The sequence below is a fragment of the Micropterus dolomieu genome, linkage group LG01 (assembly GCF_021292245.1).
Source record: "Micropterus dolomieu isolate WLL.071019.BEF.003 ecotype Adirondacks linkage group LG01, ASM2129224v1, whole genome shotgun sequence".
Lineage (NCBI taxonomy): Eukaryota > Metazoa > Chordata > Actinopteri > Centrarchiformes > Centrarchidae > Micropterus > Micropterus dolomieu.
In genome coordinates, this window is record NC_060150.1 from 42,897,965 (window position 1) to 42,918,162 (window position 20,198).

At 39.8% G+C, this 20,198-nt stretch overlaps 1 protein-coding gene across 2 annotated transcripts in view; it reads right to left on the reverse strand.

Annotated features, from left to right (window-relative positions):
- The window catches only part of LOC123961966 (collagen alpha-1(XVIII) chain-like), a 59,662-nt gene extending 41,337 nt beyond the window's left edge, over window positions 1-18,325 (reverse strand). The window contains exons 1-2 of one of the 2 annotated variants that reach the window (XM_046037852.1): window positions 18,056-18,325; window positions 17,882-17,964 (exon numbers count right to left, since the gene is read on the reverse strand). In XM_046037852.1, the coding sequence (XP_045893808.1) occupies window positions 17,882-17,964; window positions 18,056-18,066 (94 nt within the window). In that variant the 5' untranslated portion in view covers window positions 18,067-18,325. The remainder of the gene's footprint in view (window positions 1-17,881; window positions 17,965-18,055) is intronic. The other variant, XM_046037927.1, reaches the window with a different exon arrangement.
- Window positions 18,326-20,198: the final 1,873 nt, after the last annotated feature.

Below are 20,198 nucleotides of genomic sequence, written 5' to 3' on the forward strand. Positions count from 1 at the left end.
TCTTCATGTATCTTGCAAATATGTAGATGCGTCATATGCCTGAACAGTTGGTGCAACTGCAAAACTCTGGAGGGGGGGGGGGAGCATGTGGACGACCCCACCCACAAACCTTTGATCTTCTGGCTTACTTTTCTCTGAGGCCTTGTCAGGAACTGCTGATGCTATGACCCTTTAAAGCCCTTTGAGTCATTGTATGTCATATTGGGCGACACAAGTAAACTTTACATCATTAGTATTTCTGACAGATAAGTGTATACTTTTCATAAGCAGTAGAAAAGTTAGATCTGTCTGTCTAGGAAAAAAAAAAGAAAACTCTCCAAGCATTTCAGGAACCGAAGGGCAAATATTTCTTGGAATATTTAAAATAAGAACGGATACCTGCTTCCCATAATTTTTTTCCTGATAGTGCAGTGTTCATTTTATGCTGCTTGGCTGCCAAGTGATCTCCTGAGAAGTACAGTTAAACACTATCGCAATTACTCCTCATCAGCAAACCTGCTGCCAAAGTGGTTCAGAGTACCACTCCACGCAAAATCCTGCTTCACACAACCTCTGAGCAAAACGGACTCAACAGAGTCTTCTTGTATCCCAATGATCTGAACACACATTAGTCAAATAGTTGTTGTATTGGGTCAAAATACAGTTCAGGTTCAGTCAGTGGAGGAAATGACCCTAATCCTTGACCCCAGTGTCCTACAGCAAATGAGAACACTCAGCAGCTGTTAGCATCATTTGTCAGGCCAAAACCAGGTCAAGCTCATTGGCTTGTTATTCTAACTTGAAATTCCTCTCGTCTCCAAAGTGCTTAGAGTGGTGTGGCCAAAACAAAAGGCCAAGCCTTCCTAGGAGTACTCATTTGGAGGTAGACCGACCACCAGTTTATTTAATGCATTGTTTATAGAGAGTGTGAATTCCTTCGGGGAGTTGGACATGGGGTGGTACTTATTTCTAGTTGCCTGCAGAAAATTATGCAAACTGCCCAAATGTGCAGGGTTTAGACAGTACCAGAGATGCTCACAAGTCACTGAGCACTGAGTCCAAGTCAAGTCTCAAGTCACTGAGCTAGAGTCCAAGTCAAGTCTCAAGTCACTGAGCACTGAGTCCAAGTCAAGTCTCAAGTCACTGAGCACTGAGTCCAAGTCAAGTCTCAAGTCACTGAGCACTGAGTCCAAGTCAAGTCTCAAGTCACGTGGTTATAATGAATGTTGTATCACCTCAAAATCACCCCAAAGCATGCTTTGTCTCATGTTTGTGGTGTTTGACATGCTGCTTCTAATACTAGAGCCCTGCTCTCACACACACACACACACACACACACACACAGTATTGCGCCAATATACAGTCTTGCTGCGCTGTATGAAAGGTATAGAGCCAGAAAGGGGGGTCAGATTTGAGCCGCCTCTGAGCCAGGAATGTTGGTAGTAACAGAGCCGCAACGGTGTCTGTGTGAAATGCCAAAGCTGGCACGCCGGTGTTTTATTACACTTGATTGTTTTTTCTACGCCCCTGGTTGCCGAAAGCCTGATCGCTATGTGAAAGCACACATGGTTGCGGGATTATCCCGGCTAAGGGCTGTAAACGCTGCGCCGTTTAATATGGAAGCACTCCAGCATGCTATAATGACTTCTATCACCTTCTATCATTCTATTTCTCGCAAATACCATTACGTCAAATATGGTATGCCCAAGTCTGCAAGGTATGACAAAATAGATACCGCCTTCACAACAACAAAGATCCCAACAGTGTCATTTCTAACATGTGCATTGTGAAAATCCGGCACTTTAGTACCCCCAAAGCTTGTGATGTCTCCGCCTCATCTGCTGCCTTGCATTACTGAAACATCTGCACTGTTTATAGTCGAGGGTAGTAGCTTCCAAATTGATTTTGTTTTTTGCCATATTCACACAGACCATATCTGACTTGTGTTTCTCCACAATGTCAACTTCGAGCACTGTGTTTATCTTGATGACAGATTTTGAAGTAATACCATGGGTGTTGGCCCAACAAATTGAAAAATCAGAGCTGTGAGGTCTTCACTTCAACTGTTTGACATTTTTACAGCAAGATGAAACGCATGAGTAAAAGCCATTATTTTCTTATTACTGGCTCGAACACCTGGCAATTTTAAAGTTAGTGGAAGACATGGAAAGAAGCCAGGGAGGCTTGCCTTGTGAGTGCTGTCTCGTTTATTTGATGTTCTACAGCAAAGACAGATGATAAGGAAGAGCAATACTCTAGGCAGGCCATATAGTGGATTTTAATATGCACCATCACAATTAAGTGAGCACTTGATTCACCTAGTTTCACCTTCTACATGCAAATGTATTATCTTGAAAGCCTTAGTCTTCAGCACTTAGGGTTTATTTGTGCTTTGGTCAATGGTTGTAGCCTGCATACCTCATGTGCTTTAATATAAAAGCAGATCACTGGCCTCAATTTTTTGAGTTGATTTATTGTCAGTAAAATATCAAATAAAAAAGGGTTAGGGACAAGTGCCCAGTTCAGGTTTCCTGAGATGTCATTGTTTAAAACCACCTCCTTGGCACCTATTTCTAGGAAAAACGCCTAACACAACATATCCAAAATAAATCAGTAATATCTCCTCAGCCATTAGGCCTAGATGCATAATTCTGGTCTCCTTTGAAAGGTCAGAGGCTAAAACTAGATTAACATTTATTTTACTATTACAGACTACATGGATATGAAACAGAAAAAATATAATATTTTCATCCTCGCCTGGCAAAAAAAGCTTTATTTTGATGCAATAAACCATCAAAACCATCCTAAGGTAGATTATAATGCACCTGAATCTCTTCTAATACACCTAGAATACAACTGTAAATTTGATGAAAAGAAACTGATATACAACAGTTATTACACATTCTTTCAAAAATATACAAGGCGAATGTCCATGTTTTGGCCATATTTACTGTTTATATGTTCACTTTTATTGGTAGTTATCTTCAAAACATTATTTCTCTCCATACAACCACGTTCCAAATAACATAAAGCTTCCAAAACATTGAAATATTGATAAAAACAGTCAATATAAATGACCAAAAGCACTCCCATGCTTTACAGGCCCACAGCTTCAGAACAGAACATCCTACAGGGCTGTGGGTGGGCTCAGAGAAGATTTCATTTCATTTCTCATTTGTCGATGTATCAGTATATTTTGATAACAGCCCTATTTAAATCCTTCTTCCATGTGCCCCTTTCATACTTTGAGCCCCTGCCCTTCCAGAGGTCTCGGCACGGCCCTTATTAAAAAAGAAACGTATCCTTTCCTCATGTCATGAGTGTTGCACAGTTTGCCCTCCAGAGGGCGCACTGCAGCTCCTCTGTTCAAAACACTGCAGCACCATAGAAGAAGACATCAACTACGGTGAGTAACTCCTGGTAGCTCTCACGCTCAGTGTTCCCAGTGAGTTGGTATGTACTTAAAATAATAAAAATAGCCCTCATCACTTTCCCTCTTCGGAGAGCAGACTTGACAACCCTCCTGTTTTTCACTGCCCTCTACAGGCCCAGCTGTTGCTAAATTAGCCACAAAGCGGCGGCTAAATAATGAAGGTGAATAAACGTGAGCTGAACAAGTATCTAGCACACAGTTGCAGGTCCTCGTTGTAGACAGTAATGTAGCATTAGATTAATTCAAGAGTAGCGTTTCCTGTGTCACTATCATAGAGCCAGAAGTGTGTTAAGAAATAGTTTCTGTAGCATTGGATAGAATTAACAGAGTGCAGGTGGAAAACTAGATGTAGAAAGTCATCGTGACAGATTATATGTAAGGTAAAACTACTGCATGACAAAAAAAACAAACAAATTATGATATGAGAGATGAGATGATTACTACTTTTAGTAGCTGACAGTAGATGACAGATTAGAGATATTGAAATCGTATCGGACTTAAAAATCTCACATCGGTTGGGCTCTAATTCATTTGTAAATTCAGTTTCTTCATGCAATAAATAGTCATTCCATTTATGGAGTAGTTAGAAAGTTAATCATTTCAGAGCAAATTGAGACACTATGGCATAAAAATGGATGCAGAAGCATTTACAAAAAAGGCCAAACTGTATTCATAGTGTTCATCTGAATCTAATGTCATCATTGTTTTTCATCAAATAAACTGACCACATTGGTTCAACCAAACTTTACACTGCTCCTGAGTGGAAACTTTGTAATGATAGTTTCATCACCTATAAAACCTGTTTTATGTGCACAATGTGCATCAGTCACACACACACACACACACCAACCTCTTTCTTCCCTCTCAAATAATGCTCCAGTGCAGATTTATTATTTGATTTATAGAGCCAGTGTTGAGGTAACCTAATCCAGAAGCAAATGTTACAACTTGGTTCAGCCGATCTAAAGATGCGCCTGCAGGAGAGTTCTTGCATGGGTGTAAAGTTTTCCACATTTAGAGGCTGGCCTCTCTACTTGCTAACACTCATCTTGTAACAGAAGAGATTGCATGTAGTTGTTAGCGTTCATAAAAATCCTCAACAAGTACCTGCTGGCACCCTGACAGGCTCTTTGATCCTGAACATCTGGCCTGGAGTTCATTTCCTCATCCGGGAGATAAACGGACAGCATGACAATCCCGTCCTCTGCACACAAAGCATCTCAAAAAATAAATAATCAGGATTTGCTTATGAAGTTCAAGTTTCAAGATGTCCGATATGATTCGTCATGAAGGGAAAATGACATCAGCTATAGATTTAATTTGAGATATTAAAAGGAAGTAATCGACTCCGTTTCGTTTGTTTTATTGTTAGCCGTTGACCTAAACGAGCACAATCAAGTGCATTTCTGCTCTAATTCAATATGATTCCAAACTCCTTCATGAAACAGCGTCCTGGATGTACGGAATATAAAAAGGTTTTTCTAAGTAAATTGATTCCAGCCCGTCTGCCTTGCATTTCCAATGCATACAAATTGCTAACAAATGCTGAAAAACCCAAAACACCTGTTGGGATAGTTTGGGATGAAGGCCACATGTCCTGAATGGTAAGAAATGATCAAGATGCTGCCTCTGTTATGATACAGATCTTATTCTGGTATATTTTTGGTATTCTTTATTATCTGTGTCTGGTGTGCACCCTGATATTAACTAAACTCCATGAAAAGCAGGTTCTGATCCTGAGCATGCTCTCCGAAGTATCAACAAGAAACATTCTCAAAATGTACACTTATGATATAAATTTAGCCATCAGTTACTCGTGAATAGAGGCTGGGCACTCTAAACTGGATTCCTAGCTGGCAAGAACATCAGAGAAGGTCATCTGCACTCTACTGAAGCTGTTACACTTCAACTCCACAAGATTCTTTGTGGGCATAACAAACCCAATTCATATTTTCTAGACAGCTTTTTTTAGTTATGGTTGTCTGCTGCTGCTCAACGAACACAGAAGAAACATGTTTCTGAAACCAGAATCCTTCCCCATCATAAACTAGGGGAGACCTCAGTCATAACCCTGACAAACAGCATGTTACCCTCCACTTCAGAGCTTCAGGGTTACAAGAAAAGCCAAGGCTGCAATAATAATGATACTGCCTAACCCCCTTTTTCTTGCTCCAGACCATTACATCTATGTTGCATCATCTGTTGGACACTTCACAGGAGGCTCCTCAGTAGACTTCATCTTGTCTAACACACTGAGGATGGGGTAGGCTTACAATCTTGCCATCATCATCAAAACATGTCTTCAGGAGTGAGATGAGTAAAAAAAAGGAGGATGAAAGGAAACAGTTACCGAGTGCTAAAATACATGTGACATTTCCAGATGGCCAATATAACGCTAAGGACCAGCAACAAAGTCTTTCAGAATTAATGATGCGTACTGCTAGTTATATTTGAAGATATTTTGCCTGCACCCAACATGTGCAGTAAACAAGTTGTTACATCTATAACTCTCCATGTCTTCACTTTACAGTATCCTGTCTTTTTAAACCTCAAATTCTGTTTTTTGTTAATGCGTTTCTCTTGACCACATAATCCTGAAAGAAAACTGACAAACGTCTGAGGTTTCTCTCTGGTTGCCCATAACCAACAAGAGAAAACAACTTCCTCTCAGTGGCTCTGGCTGACAAAAGGTGGTTTTAATTGTTAACAATCTTCTGCAGTGATTCCCCTACTGTTCTGCCAAAATTTGAGCTCTTGCAACGAGTGTTTGCAGTCAGGTTATGCTCAATAATGCATCAAAAGCAAAAGCCTTTTCCCTGTTGGTGTTATTTGCTGAGAAGAAATTGGGCCAGAGTTCATGTTTCATATCTGCTGCCAATGGGAGAGTTATCAAATCCAGGGTTGCCTGCAGAAGTCAGAAGTCAGAAGTTTCCTCAGGCAACCACAACATCACATTAAATTGGTTCTCTTCCCCTTGGCCATGTAGCCAGGTTAGACTCAGCTGTTAAAGTTTGCTGATGAGGGGGTATGCAGGGCATTGCTCACATGGAAAGAGACAAAACTTTTTTATAGAGAGCTGATTTAGCAGTTGATTTGCAAGTAGGGACTTGGGCTTTTGCTCTCAATCTAGATTAAAACTACAAGACATGCAACTATAAAAAGTTCAGCATCAGTCCAAGTTCAAGATTTTGGCATGATTATACATTGATGAAGACAAGGCATTTGTACATGGTATGAGAAGAAAACTATTGGATATTACCAGACCAAGATTGTCAAAAAGGAAATTGTACAACGGTGATCGATTAAAAAATACAACATAATAGAATCCACTAGTCAAATACTATATCTCCCTACCAGAGCAAACTCTGTTTGCCAGACAAACCACAAACAAGGTTTACCAGCAATTCACTGTTTCACTGCAGTTAATTCTAAGTTCTGCTTGCCAGATACATACTTACAACCACCATGATTTTCCATTAAACATACTGCCTCCAGCTCCCCCACATTGCCAGGTTTCTCAGCTTTTATGGGCACGTCGTCACTGAGCCACGAGGGGAAGTAGCTTTTTTTGGAAAGGCAAATTACTTAATACCAGGACTACTATGCTAAATAAACTGTAAAAAAAAACAAAAAAAAAACAACCCAGCTAATTATGTCATTCAAATCTAGAGGACACAGTTTGACCATTGAAACTCAATTTTGCTGCTTATTTGGAACAAATATTTAAAAAAAACTAAAAAATCCTGCCTCCCACCGGGGAACAATCAGGATCCCTTTATAGCACTTCAAGCTGCCTAAGAAAAAAACAACGCCCATCCCTCAGCAATTATAATGAAGTTCACCAGAAACCCTTACATCATAAAATATCATAATTTCAATAGGGATCAAGCAGGTGGTCTTCAGACAAGGAAATAAGAAAAAAAAAAGAAAAAAACGCTTAAAAAAAAAAAAGATACAAAGTTCAGTTTCTGGGACTCTTTGAAGTCTGCGTTTTGGTTTGCTGATGACCAGAAGTCATCCATCAGCTAGACAGGAGACAAAACCAGAGCCATAAAAGGTTCAAGGTTGGGACTACATACCAGCGACACGGCTGAGCTGTGACCTTTCCAATCTAGAGGACACAGTTCAACCATTGAAACTCCATTTTGCTGCTTATTTGGCACAGAATGTTTTTTTAAAACTGGATTGTCCTTTGTTCTATTAAATACCATTTGATCCCAAAAAAACAAAAAAAAGGAAAGAGCGCTTTTTGGGAGGACAGTGGCTAAATAAGGACTGACCTTTACTCTAATGTCTGTAGGAGATTGGAGGACAGATCAGTTTTTCTTATCGCCCATCACTCTACACATGCCAAATTGGATAATTCATTCATTTAAGTGTGGTCATCTTAGTTTTAAATTATACAAACAATGACAACTTGTAGTGAAGTGTAATAAAACCATAAGGGCTGTTCTCAGGGGCTGACTAGGTGTTGAACTAACTCACATTTCAAAAACAGGTTTTTGCAAAATGGATTCTTGTTTTTCTACTCTTGCCAAAAGAAGCTGCTGATTCATTTGGGGGCCTGAGCACCAGACTGGGATGTCTGGTGATGCCTGAGGGACAGACTGGTGACAGCATTTTTCAACCACAGCCTAAAAGGAGGAAAACTCTCTCCTCTCACTGAGATAACTTGAAAGTTTCAGCCACTAGAACTAAAACTTTTCTATGAAACTCAAGGACATTTGTTTTCTAACTTAAGATTACAAGTTACAAGTTATTTTTTCATGCTTTGTCATCTGGCAAGTAGGACTTGCTCTGCTCACCTAAACAAGTGTTTGAGAAAACGCCAGTCTGATGATCGCTCTTCCATTTTAATGCCTGTATTAACATTTGCAACAAAAGTGTTTGTGAATAATCATCAAAACTTTTGAGGTTAAAGAAACCCATTTTAAAGTAATCAACACCACTTATTACTGCTACACTGTTCTACTTGTCAACGTTAGTACACAAACCTGGATCTCATTTTAAATTGGGCAGCTACCAAATATGAAACTTTATTAAGAAAAGGCTCAACAGAACTGGACAAACATATTTCTACTTCTAACACAATAGATACAACAAATGAGCCTTCTTACTGCAGACTGTAACATCATCTCTTTATCCTTTTGTTATCGCTTTACTTTCATAATCAGATTTTGTTTGTTAGACCACACACAAAGAGGGAATAATCAAAATCTCTGGGTAGTAGTACTGTACAACACCCTTAAGGGAGATCCAACTCTGGCTTGGATGAAGAAGAACAGAGAAATGAAAAACAATTTCTCTCATAGACATTGAAGCTGTTTGGATGGATATTTAGGATCCTTTGGGGAAACTCTTGTGACCTGTTTTGACCATTTCAAAAATTGTTTTTTAATTGCAGACCACCGACAAGTCTAATTAGAGACTTCAACAACTTGGGGACACGTCATCCCCTCATGATGGCGGAAACCAGAACATTCCATAATTCAACACATATCAAAAATTGCCATATAAAAAAACAAATCCATCTATATCTATGACAAGCCCACCACTTCAAAACATAGCTTCAACCAGTGAGGAATCAGAATTTGTACGCAATTTCTAGTAGTTAATCCCATTTTTGATGTGATAAGCTAACTAATGCAAATGGTGCAAATTCCACAACTCTACTCCAGTCAATGAAGAACCTTTGTTTAACGTAAATGATAGAAAGACGCATTGTACACATTTTGTCTCCATGTTCATCTTGTCTATATTTGGTAATCTATGGTCTTAGACAGTACGAGAAGGGCATAATGGAGCGAAAGACAGTAGGGTAATCTACAGTAATATAGTCTGGTATAATAAGAGAAGCAGCACCTTTACCACAACTGAGGATGTTTTCCCCCTTTCTGATGGAAAGCCACATGTGTTTGCGGAGTGGTGGAAGTGAAAGAGTCTACTGCATGCAAAAACAAATACTGGTGGTGCTAATGAGAGGCAGCAGAAAAGACTTAACCACAAACCAAGGTGAGAAACTGACTCACTGATTTCCAGTTATTATTTCACAGCAGAATAGACACCTCACAGCTTTTTCAGAACTACGTGAGGTTACATGCAAAGAAAGTGAATGGTCAAATAAATAAGACAAAAAAAAGAAAAAAAAACACTTTAGGTAGATAGAAAAAGATTTCTTTTTTTAATGCGTTCTTCTAACTAATACAGAAAGAAGAGAGAGAAGGTCAGAAGGAGAAAAGAGACAGCCGTTTGTTTTTGTTTACTTGCCAGTGGTGAAACAATAAGGTAAGACCAAACCATTAATTAGATTTGTGGTGGGATTTTCAGGAAGTGAGTCGACAGTGTGCTCAAAAACAACGCAGCTGTAGACCAGCTGAGCGTGCGCACACGCACACCGCCACGCCACCACACCACCACTAATCCCACCTCCCACTGGGGAACAATCAGGATCCGCGCTACAGATGCGCTTCAGGGAATGTTTGTCACTCTTTTGCTTTAAGTTATCTTCACATTAATCTCCCTTTATAGCACTTCAAGCTGCCTAAGAAATAAATTAAACGCCCATCCCTGAACAATTATAATGACGTTCAACAGAAAACTTTACATCATAATATATCATAATTTCAATAGGGATCAAGCAGGTGGTCTTCAGACTAGGAAACAAGAAAAAAAAAACACATCTTAAAAAGATACAAAGTTCAGTTTCTGGGACTCTTTGAAGTCTGCATTTTGGTTTGCTGATGACCAGAAGTCATCCATCAGCTAGACAGGAGACAAAACCAGAGCCATAAAAGGTTCAAGGTTGGGACTACATACCAGCGACACGGCTGAGCTGTGACCTGTTGTAACCTTGTGGAGGAGTGTCAAGTAATGACCCAGTTTTATTAAGAGTGATTTTATATTTACTAAGAAACATCAAAGATAATCACCAAGACAAACAAGCCTACCTCTTACACCCCTGTGCACATCTTAATCTTGATCCTTCATCATAGAGGTATTTTGGACAATTGTGGAAGGACTTTACTGGCCCTCGCAGAGCTCTGGCCTCAACCCCATCAAACATCTTTGGGATGAACTGGAACGCAAACTGCAGACCTTATCGCCCACCATTAGTGGCTGACCTCATTAATTCTCTTCTGGCTAAATGGGAGCAAATTCCTTTCAGCCAGGCTCCAAAATCTTGAGGATAGCCTTAGCCAGAAGATCGGAGGCAGTTATAGGAGCTCATTATAACTTAAGGTTGTGGAATGAGATGTTCAGCAATTACATATGGGTGTAATCTTTAGATGTCCACATAATTTTGGTAATGTAGTGTAAAAAGAAAGCATGGGGGGATATATAGAATTTGAATTGAAGCAACATGCTGCTGGTTGTGTTAGGCCATTTGTGGATGACTGAACTTATAATAAAAGATCAAATAAAGTGTTACCTTTAGTCAAGTAGCAGTAAACTTCAAAAAAAGGGAGCAAAACATCCTTATCTTCAAAAGCAACATCCTGATCAAACAAGCAGAGATCAGTGAGCAAAGTTGGGTAAAGGTGATATTCCGGAGTAAAAAAGGAAGCCTTAATAAATCTGTTCCCACCAGTGAAGCAATCATTAGAGGAGCCGCCTCCTCCTGCAGCGTAAACATAGACCCAGAAGTAGAAATACACATATATTGTTTGCGCATTTACTTTTTAAAAGTGATCAATACAGAATTCTAATTGAAACAGGATAGTGACATCCTCATTTCTTACATTCATGTATATTTTAGAGCCACACACAGCTGCTCTGCACTCTGTGACCTTGTTAGCCACTCAGATGCTCCCTTGCTGTATGACAGGATGTGTCCTCTCTCTCTGTGGTCTCCACACAGCTGAACAGACACCTGCTTGTTTCAACTCTATCTTTCCGCCCTGACAGACACTTTCCAGACTGTTAGAAATTCCAGTTTTTCACCCATCGGGCTTCTGTGGTGTAAAAGCCAGGAACTTTGCCACTCCCAGAAAAATAAACACGCTAATTTAGACCACTTTACATTATCATAAATTGCACTTTTGATGCACCTCTAATCCCTTCTGACGGCAACCTACTGCATGAGTGCAGCTTTTCCTACAGGAAGACTCACAATTTTTATCATGTGTCACATATTCCGTAAAATGTCCTCTCAGTACACAGGATGTACTGTGGGTCAGTCCCAACCATGTTTATGTGCTGCAATGTTCCAACGCTCTGCTACTGAGGGAAGTCTTCCTTTCATCGGGCCTCACATTTACAGTTGCACTCACTCAAACCTTCAACATCTACAGTTCACTATTGGTCATTGAACAGCTCCATATGAGCAAGCAGCAGTTTGGAGCCTTGCTCAAGGGAACTTCAACAGCGAGTGTTGACAGGACAGAAATTGTTTCCCTTTCATTTTACCGAGCCCCTGTTCCAGCTGGTCTGCGACTTCTAATTTACTCTCCTCTAGTCACAGGCCTGCTCCTCTAAGCTTTACAATGTAAACAAACAGTTGGGAAACCAATCACAGCGTCTGCTTCTGAGGTGAGTAATGAGGGAGCTTGATCCATGTCATACAGACCGGGGAAAAATTAAAAGAGCTATGCTCAGGAGGCACCGATATGTAGATGTTTCACATTTTGGAATGAAAACTACTACATAAACAAAAACAGGAGCAGGACAAGAAATCGACATGTCGTTCCATTTGATCTCCATCGTCAAACATTAAAAAACTAAGCGTTCGGGCCATGTCGCATAAAAGCTGTTTAATAGTCAAAGCTTTGATTTCAATGAGTGACAACTTATGTTCAGATTAAGTACAAATTATTAAGAGTGTTAGCAAAGATATGTTATCTCAAGACTTCAAATGTATTAACACCAACCATTCCTCCAGTTTTTTTTTTTTTTTTAAACCAAACATTGTGATTTAGGAAGAAAAACTATTACTTTATATAATACCACAGATTCTTTCGCTATCTGTTTACAAGCTCGTTGCAAAACCATTTGTCAAGGAGGGAGGTCAGTTTTGACATTTGGCATCACCTTTACCCTCACACAGAATCCCGCCTATACTTACATCCTGTGTTTGCTCACACTCTGTCAGCTACTTAAAATAGTGGGATGTTTTGTCCAGAACAAATTTTGCTATTCCTGTTTACCCTGCAGGACAACGCAGAAGTATCTGGTTTAGGGTTCGTTTTAGATTATTTGCAGATGAAGCCATCGAGGCCCAACGACTGTGGAGCAGCTTTCCTTAAAGTGTTAAGTCAGCAGAATCCATAGTCACAACTTTTAACAGCTGTCCTTATATTGTTTTTACATCGTCTCCTGTTTCCTTTTGAAAGTTTTCCATGAGTTCATCACATCACTTCATCCAAAAGAGTAAGAAGAAAAATCAAGGTCATAACAAAATCAATGACTACAAAACTCAAACACTGTGAGGAAGTCACAAAAAACAAACTGCATCAATTATGAGGGAAAGAAATTCATTAGCAGCCAGATAAAGACGATAACAGCTGTCACATTGGACCAAAGTTGGCAGTTGGTGGGAGATGCAGAAACATGTGCAACACACACACACAAAACCAGAGGTACATCTTGAATCTGTTTGAGCTTGCTGACACAAAGTGTCAATAGTGACACGAAGGGCTCATGTCATTCTCCAAAGAACAAATGATAGTGGAGAGGAAAAAACAAATAATCTGCTTAAATTTCAGAGAATAATGACTTCAAATGTTTCAAGTTTTCAGGACTTTATAAGCAAGACAACTGCATATGCCTGGGACATTTTCTGTTTAGCTGTTAGTTTTTACTGTGTGATGGCAAGAGATGACAGGGCTTTGTCTCTAGTAAAAAGCCAGATAAAATAGACCAAAGGTTTTAAGCGAAGCTCTAGAGAGGCTGCCCAAACACTTCTCACTCACTATACGAGATAACAGCATCAGCATAATAAAAGAAAAAATAAAAAAAGTGGAGAGAAGATTTATGGCTTTGTATCAAACAGTTAATTACTCTTCATGAGAGCACTTGCTAAATGTCTCAAATGTAAACATTTACATATCCTTACTTAATAATGACAGAGAAAGCTATTTTCATTATATGATTTGTACAGTTGACATATACAGTATAAACATACATGCATGACCAAAAAAGAAACATCTGTCCATTTTTAACCTCATCTACACTGAGTGAGTCATCATGATCTCCATGGGTTGATTTAATTGGTGACAGCTTTAGTGCTCATTGTTGTGATTCTTTCTCAGGGAAGACCTGCATAGCATCATGTGTTTCAAACACAAACTGTAACCTTCATGACCATGTGTTGACTCACTTGTGTGTTACATCATGTGGTGGATGGAAACAAACTAGACGTTTATTTATAAGGAAAGTCTTCAGTATTCATGAAATCATTGTTGGACAGGACAGATCTTACTGTGCTCAATTTGAAATTATACATTTAATCAAAACCTGACATGTCGGCAGGGCTGCTGTCCAGATGACCTACATCAAATCGAAGCCAAACCAGTATCTCACTTCAGAATCAACACCAACTGCATGTGGAAGTTACTGCTGCCCTTTTTTGCCCATGTTTAACGTTTTTTTCAATGATTTTGGATTAATATATTAAATAAAACAGCATTTGTGTGAAAAATAAGTTCGAAAACCAGGATTCAGGTACAGCTTCTGTCCATCCTCTACTTCCCTGTGGTGTTTTATTGTCTCTTTCTCTGTTACGTAGCTATATCTAAATGACAACTACACTTTATAGTTTTCTCCTCAGCTTTGCATGGACATAGGAGAGAATCCCTCCTTTTCTAGCACACTTACTTTACATTTCTGATTCTGGAAACTATTAAGGGAAGAAGCTGTTTGTAAAGTCACTGCAGCAGCCAAGGCAGCACCTCTGAATTCAAATCATAAATGCAGCAAAACACCAACAAAGTAATCGGTATGTATAATATGATGTTTGAAATGGCTGTAAAGGATTTCAATCAATATAAACTTTATCAAGAAACTTGCATATCAGTGGCACTAACCAATGCATCAACTCAGTTTCAACTTAAATGATTTCCAAATAACTTGAGCTATCACTTGTTGAAAATGTCCAACCACCACAGTCAATTATTCTTGATCTAGAAAAGAGTCACAGGGTTTTGTGATTAATTCCACCATCTAGTATAACACCCTCATATTCATAAATCAAAAGAGATGCTTTGTCAGCGGGCTAACTACATGCAAGTCTTCCTCCTCATTGTAAAAGGACCTTGTTTCTTTTCATATAATAACAATGGGTTAAGAAAAAAAAAAAAGGTTTTAAAGCTGGTTTTGTATGAGTAATATGTTTAGATTCCAGTACAGCATATGCTGCCATGACGTTTCCTCCCTACATTAAAAAAAGGGCACATAAACCTGCACTTAATTTTTGGTTTGGTTCAGGACCAGTGGTGATTAAAGGTTCATGAGGTTGGCTTATTTGTCAAGTCAAGCCCTGCGACAGCAGGTAAGAAGTAAAAACTTGATGAGGGGGAGGAGAGAAAAAAAAAAGAAAAAACTTTTCAGACCAGACTTTGTTTAACTTTGACGTCAGATAAAATATTATCACTTGCTTCAAAATGCTCCGTTTTGTTTTGAATTAAACTCTTCATATGAACTTCTACCCATAAACCCATGACTCAAGAGTGAAAAGTTCTGACTCTTTAACAAATGTGTTCCACGTATAAACTTTTAAAGGCATAATTAGCCCCATTTACGATTGTCACTTGTTTACCAACACCCTTAATACACTTCCCTGATATCTAAAGGATTTCACGGCATCATGATCATCTTGGCCATTCTATGTCACTCTTGTCCTCATCACCACCACCACAATGTCATAAACACATTCTCTAACACTCACATCATTGTATTAATTATCCCCAACAGCCAACTGTGTCCTGGGCATTCACGTTTTTCCATCAAGATAATTAAAAACATTATCACCACCATGTGTACGGCAGATGGAGAGCAACATGAGTGAGTTGCATGTGTGTTCTTTTTGTGGGTGTATATAGACATATGCAGGCGTGCTCAAGTGTACGTGTGTATATGCATGCGCACGGAGCACACGAGGGCAAACATGTTTTATTGTATACTGTGTTGTTTATATGTTACTTGTTAGTAAAGATTCAAAGCAGCCAAAGAATATGCTTTTATGATTCCTCTGTAGAATGACAACCATGCCTATAGCAAAACAAAGCCTATGCTGAAGTGTACTGATGCTTTTGTCCCCCCCCCTTCATTCTTCTACATGTTTTTCTGTCTTGCTTTAAACTTTCTACATCATTCCTTTGTTTGATTGTCCTCCGTTTCCACATTCATTCATGGATACATTCATCTGTTCATATATACAACCAAGCATACATAGCTATTACCAAACACTGCTAAATTAGACTTTTCTTTCTGTCAAACTCAAATTCAAAATGTGAGACATAACTCTGATCTTCCATTCATAGAAGTTATTTGTTCTGCTTGATCTCAGGTCTGCTGCATCCTCTTACAAACATTAGTAAACACTAGTGACAAACACAGCTGGAAGAAGCAGCATGTCCTATATCACACCAAGGAAACGCATTATATCAGCTTCAAAAATCGAATTGAAAACAATCGCACAGAAATGTGAATGTTGCCACGGCGACAGCTCTGTTTTCAAGAATATTTACAGCATGCAGCCTGGAAATATTTGTCCCTGGTGCTCTCCGTCTATGGCAAGTGAGCCAGCATGCGTGTGCGCAGACTTCTTTTTTTCCTCCTCTTGGAAAAGTGAATCATGGCATGGGATTATGAATATGGCAAAAGCACAAACAGCCTGAGAATGGAGCCTCTGGCTTAGCCAGCCTCGGCAGGATCTACAGTAGAGAAAACTGGACCATGAAATCACACTTTTCTTTAGTCAGACATCAACCAAACTCCACCCACCTCCTCACACACACCCATTGTCAAGTTATGCTGTGTTGCAAAACTCCATCTTTTTAATTCAAACTTCTTTCCTACAAGTTCAGATTTCACATCATCTCATAATCAGGGACAGGGTTTGCAAAGCGTTTACACTTTAACCACAAGCAGCCAAAGTAGAGCTTAATTCAAGATGTCTGACAATTAAGCTGCATGGGCCCACATTAGCTAAAGAGACCCCATAATTACTTGAGTGGGCCCACACAATGCTGCTTTTGTGACATGGGAGGTCCTTGTGGGGATCATAGGTCATGATATCCACACACACACACAGAGTTGCAAATGTCAGTCTGGATTCCTGCACACTGATAACAGCAGTGATGGCATATTAGCCTGTCTCAAGGCCAAGATTAAAACTAATAAAATGAAGCTTTCAGACATAACTGGCAATGACCTTCATCTCTGACGAGCACCTTCCAACACACACAATCAGCATTACATCATCTTTACAGACTTTAATAGGCAGTGCTACTGATTGCAGAGCCTGTCTGTAAATGTGCACGTTGTGAGGTTTTGCCTGTTTCCAATAGCAGTGGGAAAGAAAATCTGCATTTCTTTCAGCTCTAATTGGGACCACATTGAAGTGTCCTGATTCATCCATTCATCATGGGGAAAATCTAGATTAAGCTGTGAAAACAGTCTGCAAAGAAGGCAACACACTGCACAGGGGCTCTGAGAAACATCAGTCAAGATATAATTGAAACAATCATTCAGCACAGAGACGCCAGCAGGTATCTCCTTTATGGGCTCTGATGTCATTAAGTTTACCTACATACAGTGGTTCCCCAAAATTCCCAAAGAGTTTAAGGAATGATGTTTCCCTCTCCACACTGTTGCCCCCTTGCTTCCAGTAAAAACTGTTTTGTAAAGTGACTTTGGATCCGGTCCAAACAAACATCAATCATCCCCTGGGATGTACTGATCTTATCAAATCGAGGTCTAATGCATGTGTCCTCAAAAAGTAGACAAAACCCTGGAGACTTTCCCATGGTCTTCGCTCTGTAGGCACTTTAATCATCATCTACATGGGCTTAGAGCCAAGAGCCAAAATTATTTGCTGTGAGAGGAATTTTTTTAAGTGGGATTTCTGTGGTATTGCAATAATATACCTTAGGAAATTAAAATGTGGGTAAATGCTTTAAATGTTAAGTTAAGAACTTTGCTTGCCTTTCTAAATATTTTGTAAGCTACAAAATCACTATTTCAACATTACTATAACATTAAGTTTATCACATCATAAACTATCACCACAACATCCATATGATCACCCAATAACAGCATATCATCTTGTTAAAATTTTGCTGTTTGAGCATCTTAAAAGTAATATCCTGTGCAGCAGCATAACACGCTTTAGTTTCCAGGACCAGAGCGCAACAGTTTCACCATTCACATTCAGAAGATGAAAACGCATGAGCCAGCAGAATGTTCAGACAGCAGAAGGGAAAAAAACAAAAAAAACAAGTAAGAAGCAATCAGCAGAGAGTGTGCACATACCGTCCAGCAGCTGATAGGCAGAGGAGCGATGGCAGCAGAACCGGAGGACTAGTAGAAATAATCCAAAGAACCAGGGGGGGATGCTGTATAAAACAGAAGTGAAGAGTTGGGAAAGTGACTACATGTTGACTTAGAACCACTTCTTCATTGAAAAAAACAGTGACTTTCATTTACCGTGAAGTCATCTTCAGTGAAGGTAAACTTAGATCCAAACTGAAGTTGTCCTGTTCATGTGTGACAGCCTTGGTAAGAGAGCGAGATGGAGCCCACTCTGCCTCTCTCTCTCACTCACTCCAGACTAAAAGCCTCTCACTCTTCTTCTCCTCCTCCTCCTCCTCCTCCTCCTCCCTTGCTCGCTCGCTCTCTCTCTCTCAGTCAAACAAAGGCAGCTTCAGTGCATGAGACTCTAGGGGCCCTCGCAAAGCTGAAATACGACTCCTCGTGTCTCTCTGCGGACCACAGTTTTCTAATCCAGCCCTCCCCTCAAGACATCACAAGCCCAAATACAAATTAACACACTCCAGTTAAATCCTCCTCCCACTGCTCCTCCTCACTGGTGTGGGGTCTCTCACTTTCCCAGTGCTTTAAAAGCACTTTTCTTGTGGGACCTTGACCTACGGGAGGAGATGCCTCGGGAGCTGCAGCATCAAATCCAAAACTCTCTTTTAAGTATATGTTGTAAGGAAAAGACGTTATCATTGGATCAAAGTAAATATTTAAAACAGCTTACATTACCACTGACATTACAGGAATGCGTTTTCTTCGTGACAACCAAATCCACTATCAGACTGTTACAACCTCTAACTACGAAACACCAATTTAGTAAACTTTCTCTTTCAAAAATGGTATAATACAATGGAAGGACAATCATCTGTCAATCATGAAATATTTGTCTTCAGTCAATAAAAGCATGCCCTAGTTCATGTTATTCATGATAGTGCAGAAACTGCAGTGCACAACCCGCCTTCCCACTCCGCAATGGCGAAAAAGCCCAGTAAGCTCTGTCTGATATATGCTGGGTCCAGGCTACAAGGAAAAAAAGAACAGAAAAAGCATGGTGAATGTGTTAAGAAACAGGAAGCACTCAACATATCCTGCAAATTTAGTATTAATTCCTCGTCAGCCGCAGTATTAATTCCTCGTCAGCCGCAGCCTGTCGAAAAAAAGTGGGCCTGATAATGTTTTTAACACACTAAAATTAGCTTTGTTAAACGTTAGGTCTTTGGCAGGAAAAACATTTTTAATCAATGATTTATAATAACTCCGTCTTTATTTCATGTTTTTAACTGAAACTTGGTTGGACCAAGATAACAGTGCAGCTGTCCTTATCGAGTCTACCCCTCCCAGCTTCAGTTTTATGAGTGAAGCTAGAGTGCGTAAGAGAGGAGGTGGAGTTGCCATTTTGTTTAATGACTCCCTCCAATGCAAAAAGATGTCTTATGGGAATTTTGCTTCTTTTGAATATGTGGCTCTTCAGCTGAATTCCTCTTCTGGAGCTATTTTTCTAAATATTTACAGGCCCCCTAAATACTGTGCATACTTTTTTGATGACTTTGGTGAACTGCTGTCTATAATCTGTATTGACTTTGACTGTGTGGTTATTGTTGGTGATTTTAACATCCATGTTGACAACCCCCAAGACAGAGGGACTAAAGAACTGTGTTGTGTTCTTCATAATTATGGACTGACCCAACATGTGACGAGGCCCACGCACAATAAGGGGCAAACTTTGGACTTGGTCATCTCCAAGGGTCTGGACATTTCCAAGGTTGTGGTGACTGATGTTGCCCTCTCTGATCATTCCTGTGTTTTCTTTGAGAGTGCTATCTGCGTGCACACAAATGTTAAAACAGAGGTGATCACAAAACGGCATATCACTGAAAACACTAGTGAAAAATTTATTGAGGCTTTCTCCTCAACACCCGCCCTCTCACGGGTCTCAGTCAATGAGCTTGTAGATAATTTCAGTTCTAAAATTACAAATGTTATTGATGCCATTGCACCAGCCAAGGTGAAAGTGGTCTCTGGTAAGAGAAGATCTCCATGGAGAAATGCCACGCTGGTGAGAACTCAAAAAAGAGAGTGTCGAAAAGCTGAACGCAGGTGGCGGAAAACAAATCTCCAGGTTCATTATGACATCTATAAAGAGAGCGTTTATAATTTAGAGCTGAGAAATGCAAGGCGGTCCTTCTTCTCTGACATCACCAAAAACACTAATACACGTGCCCTGTTTGCTACTGTCGACAGGCTAACCAACCCTCCTGTGTCTGTAGCCTCTGAACTTCTATCCACCAGGGCCTGCAATGAATTTGCTTCC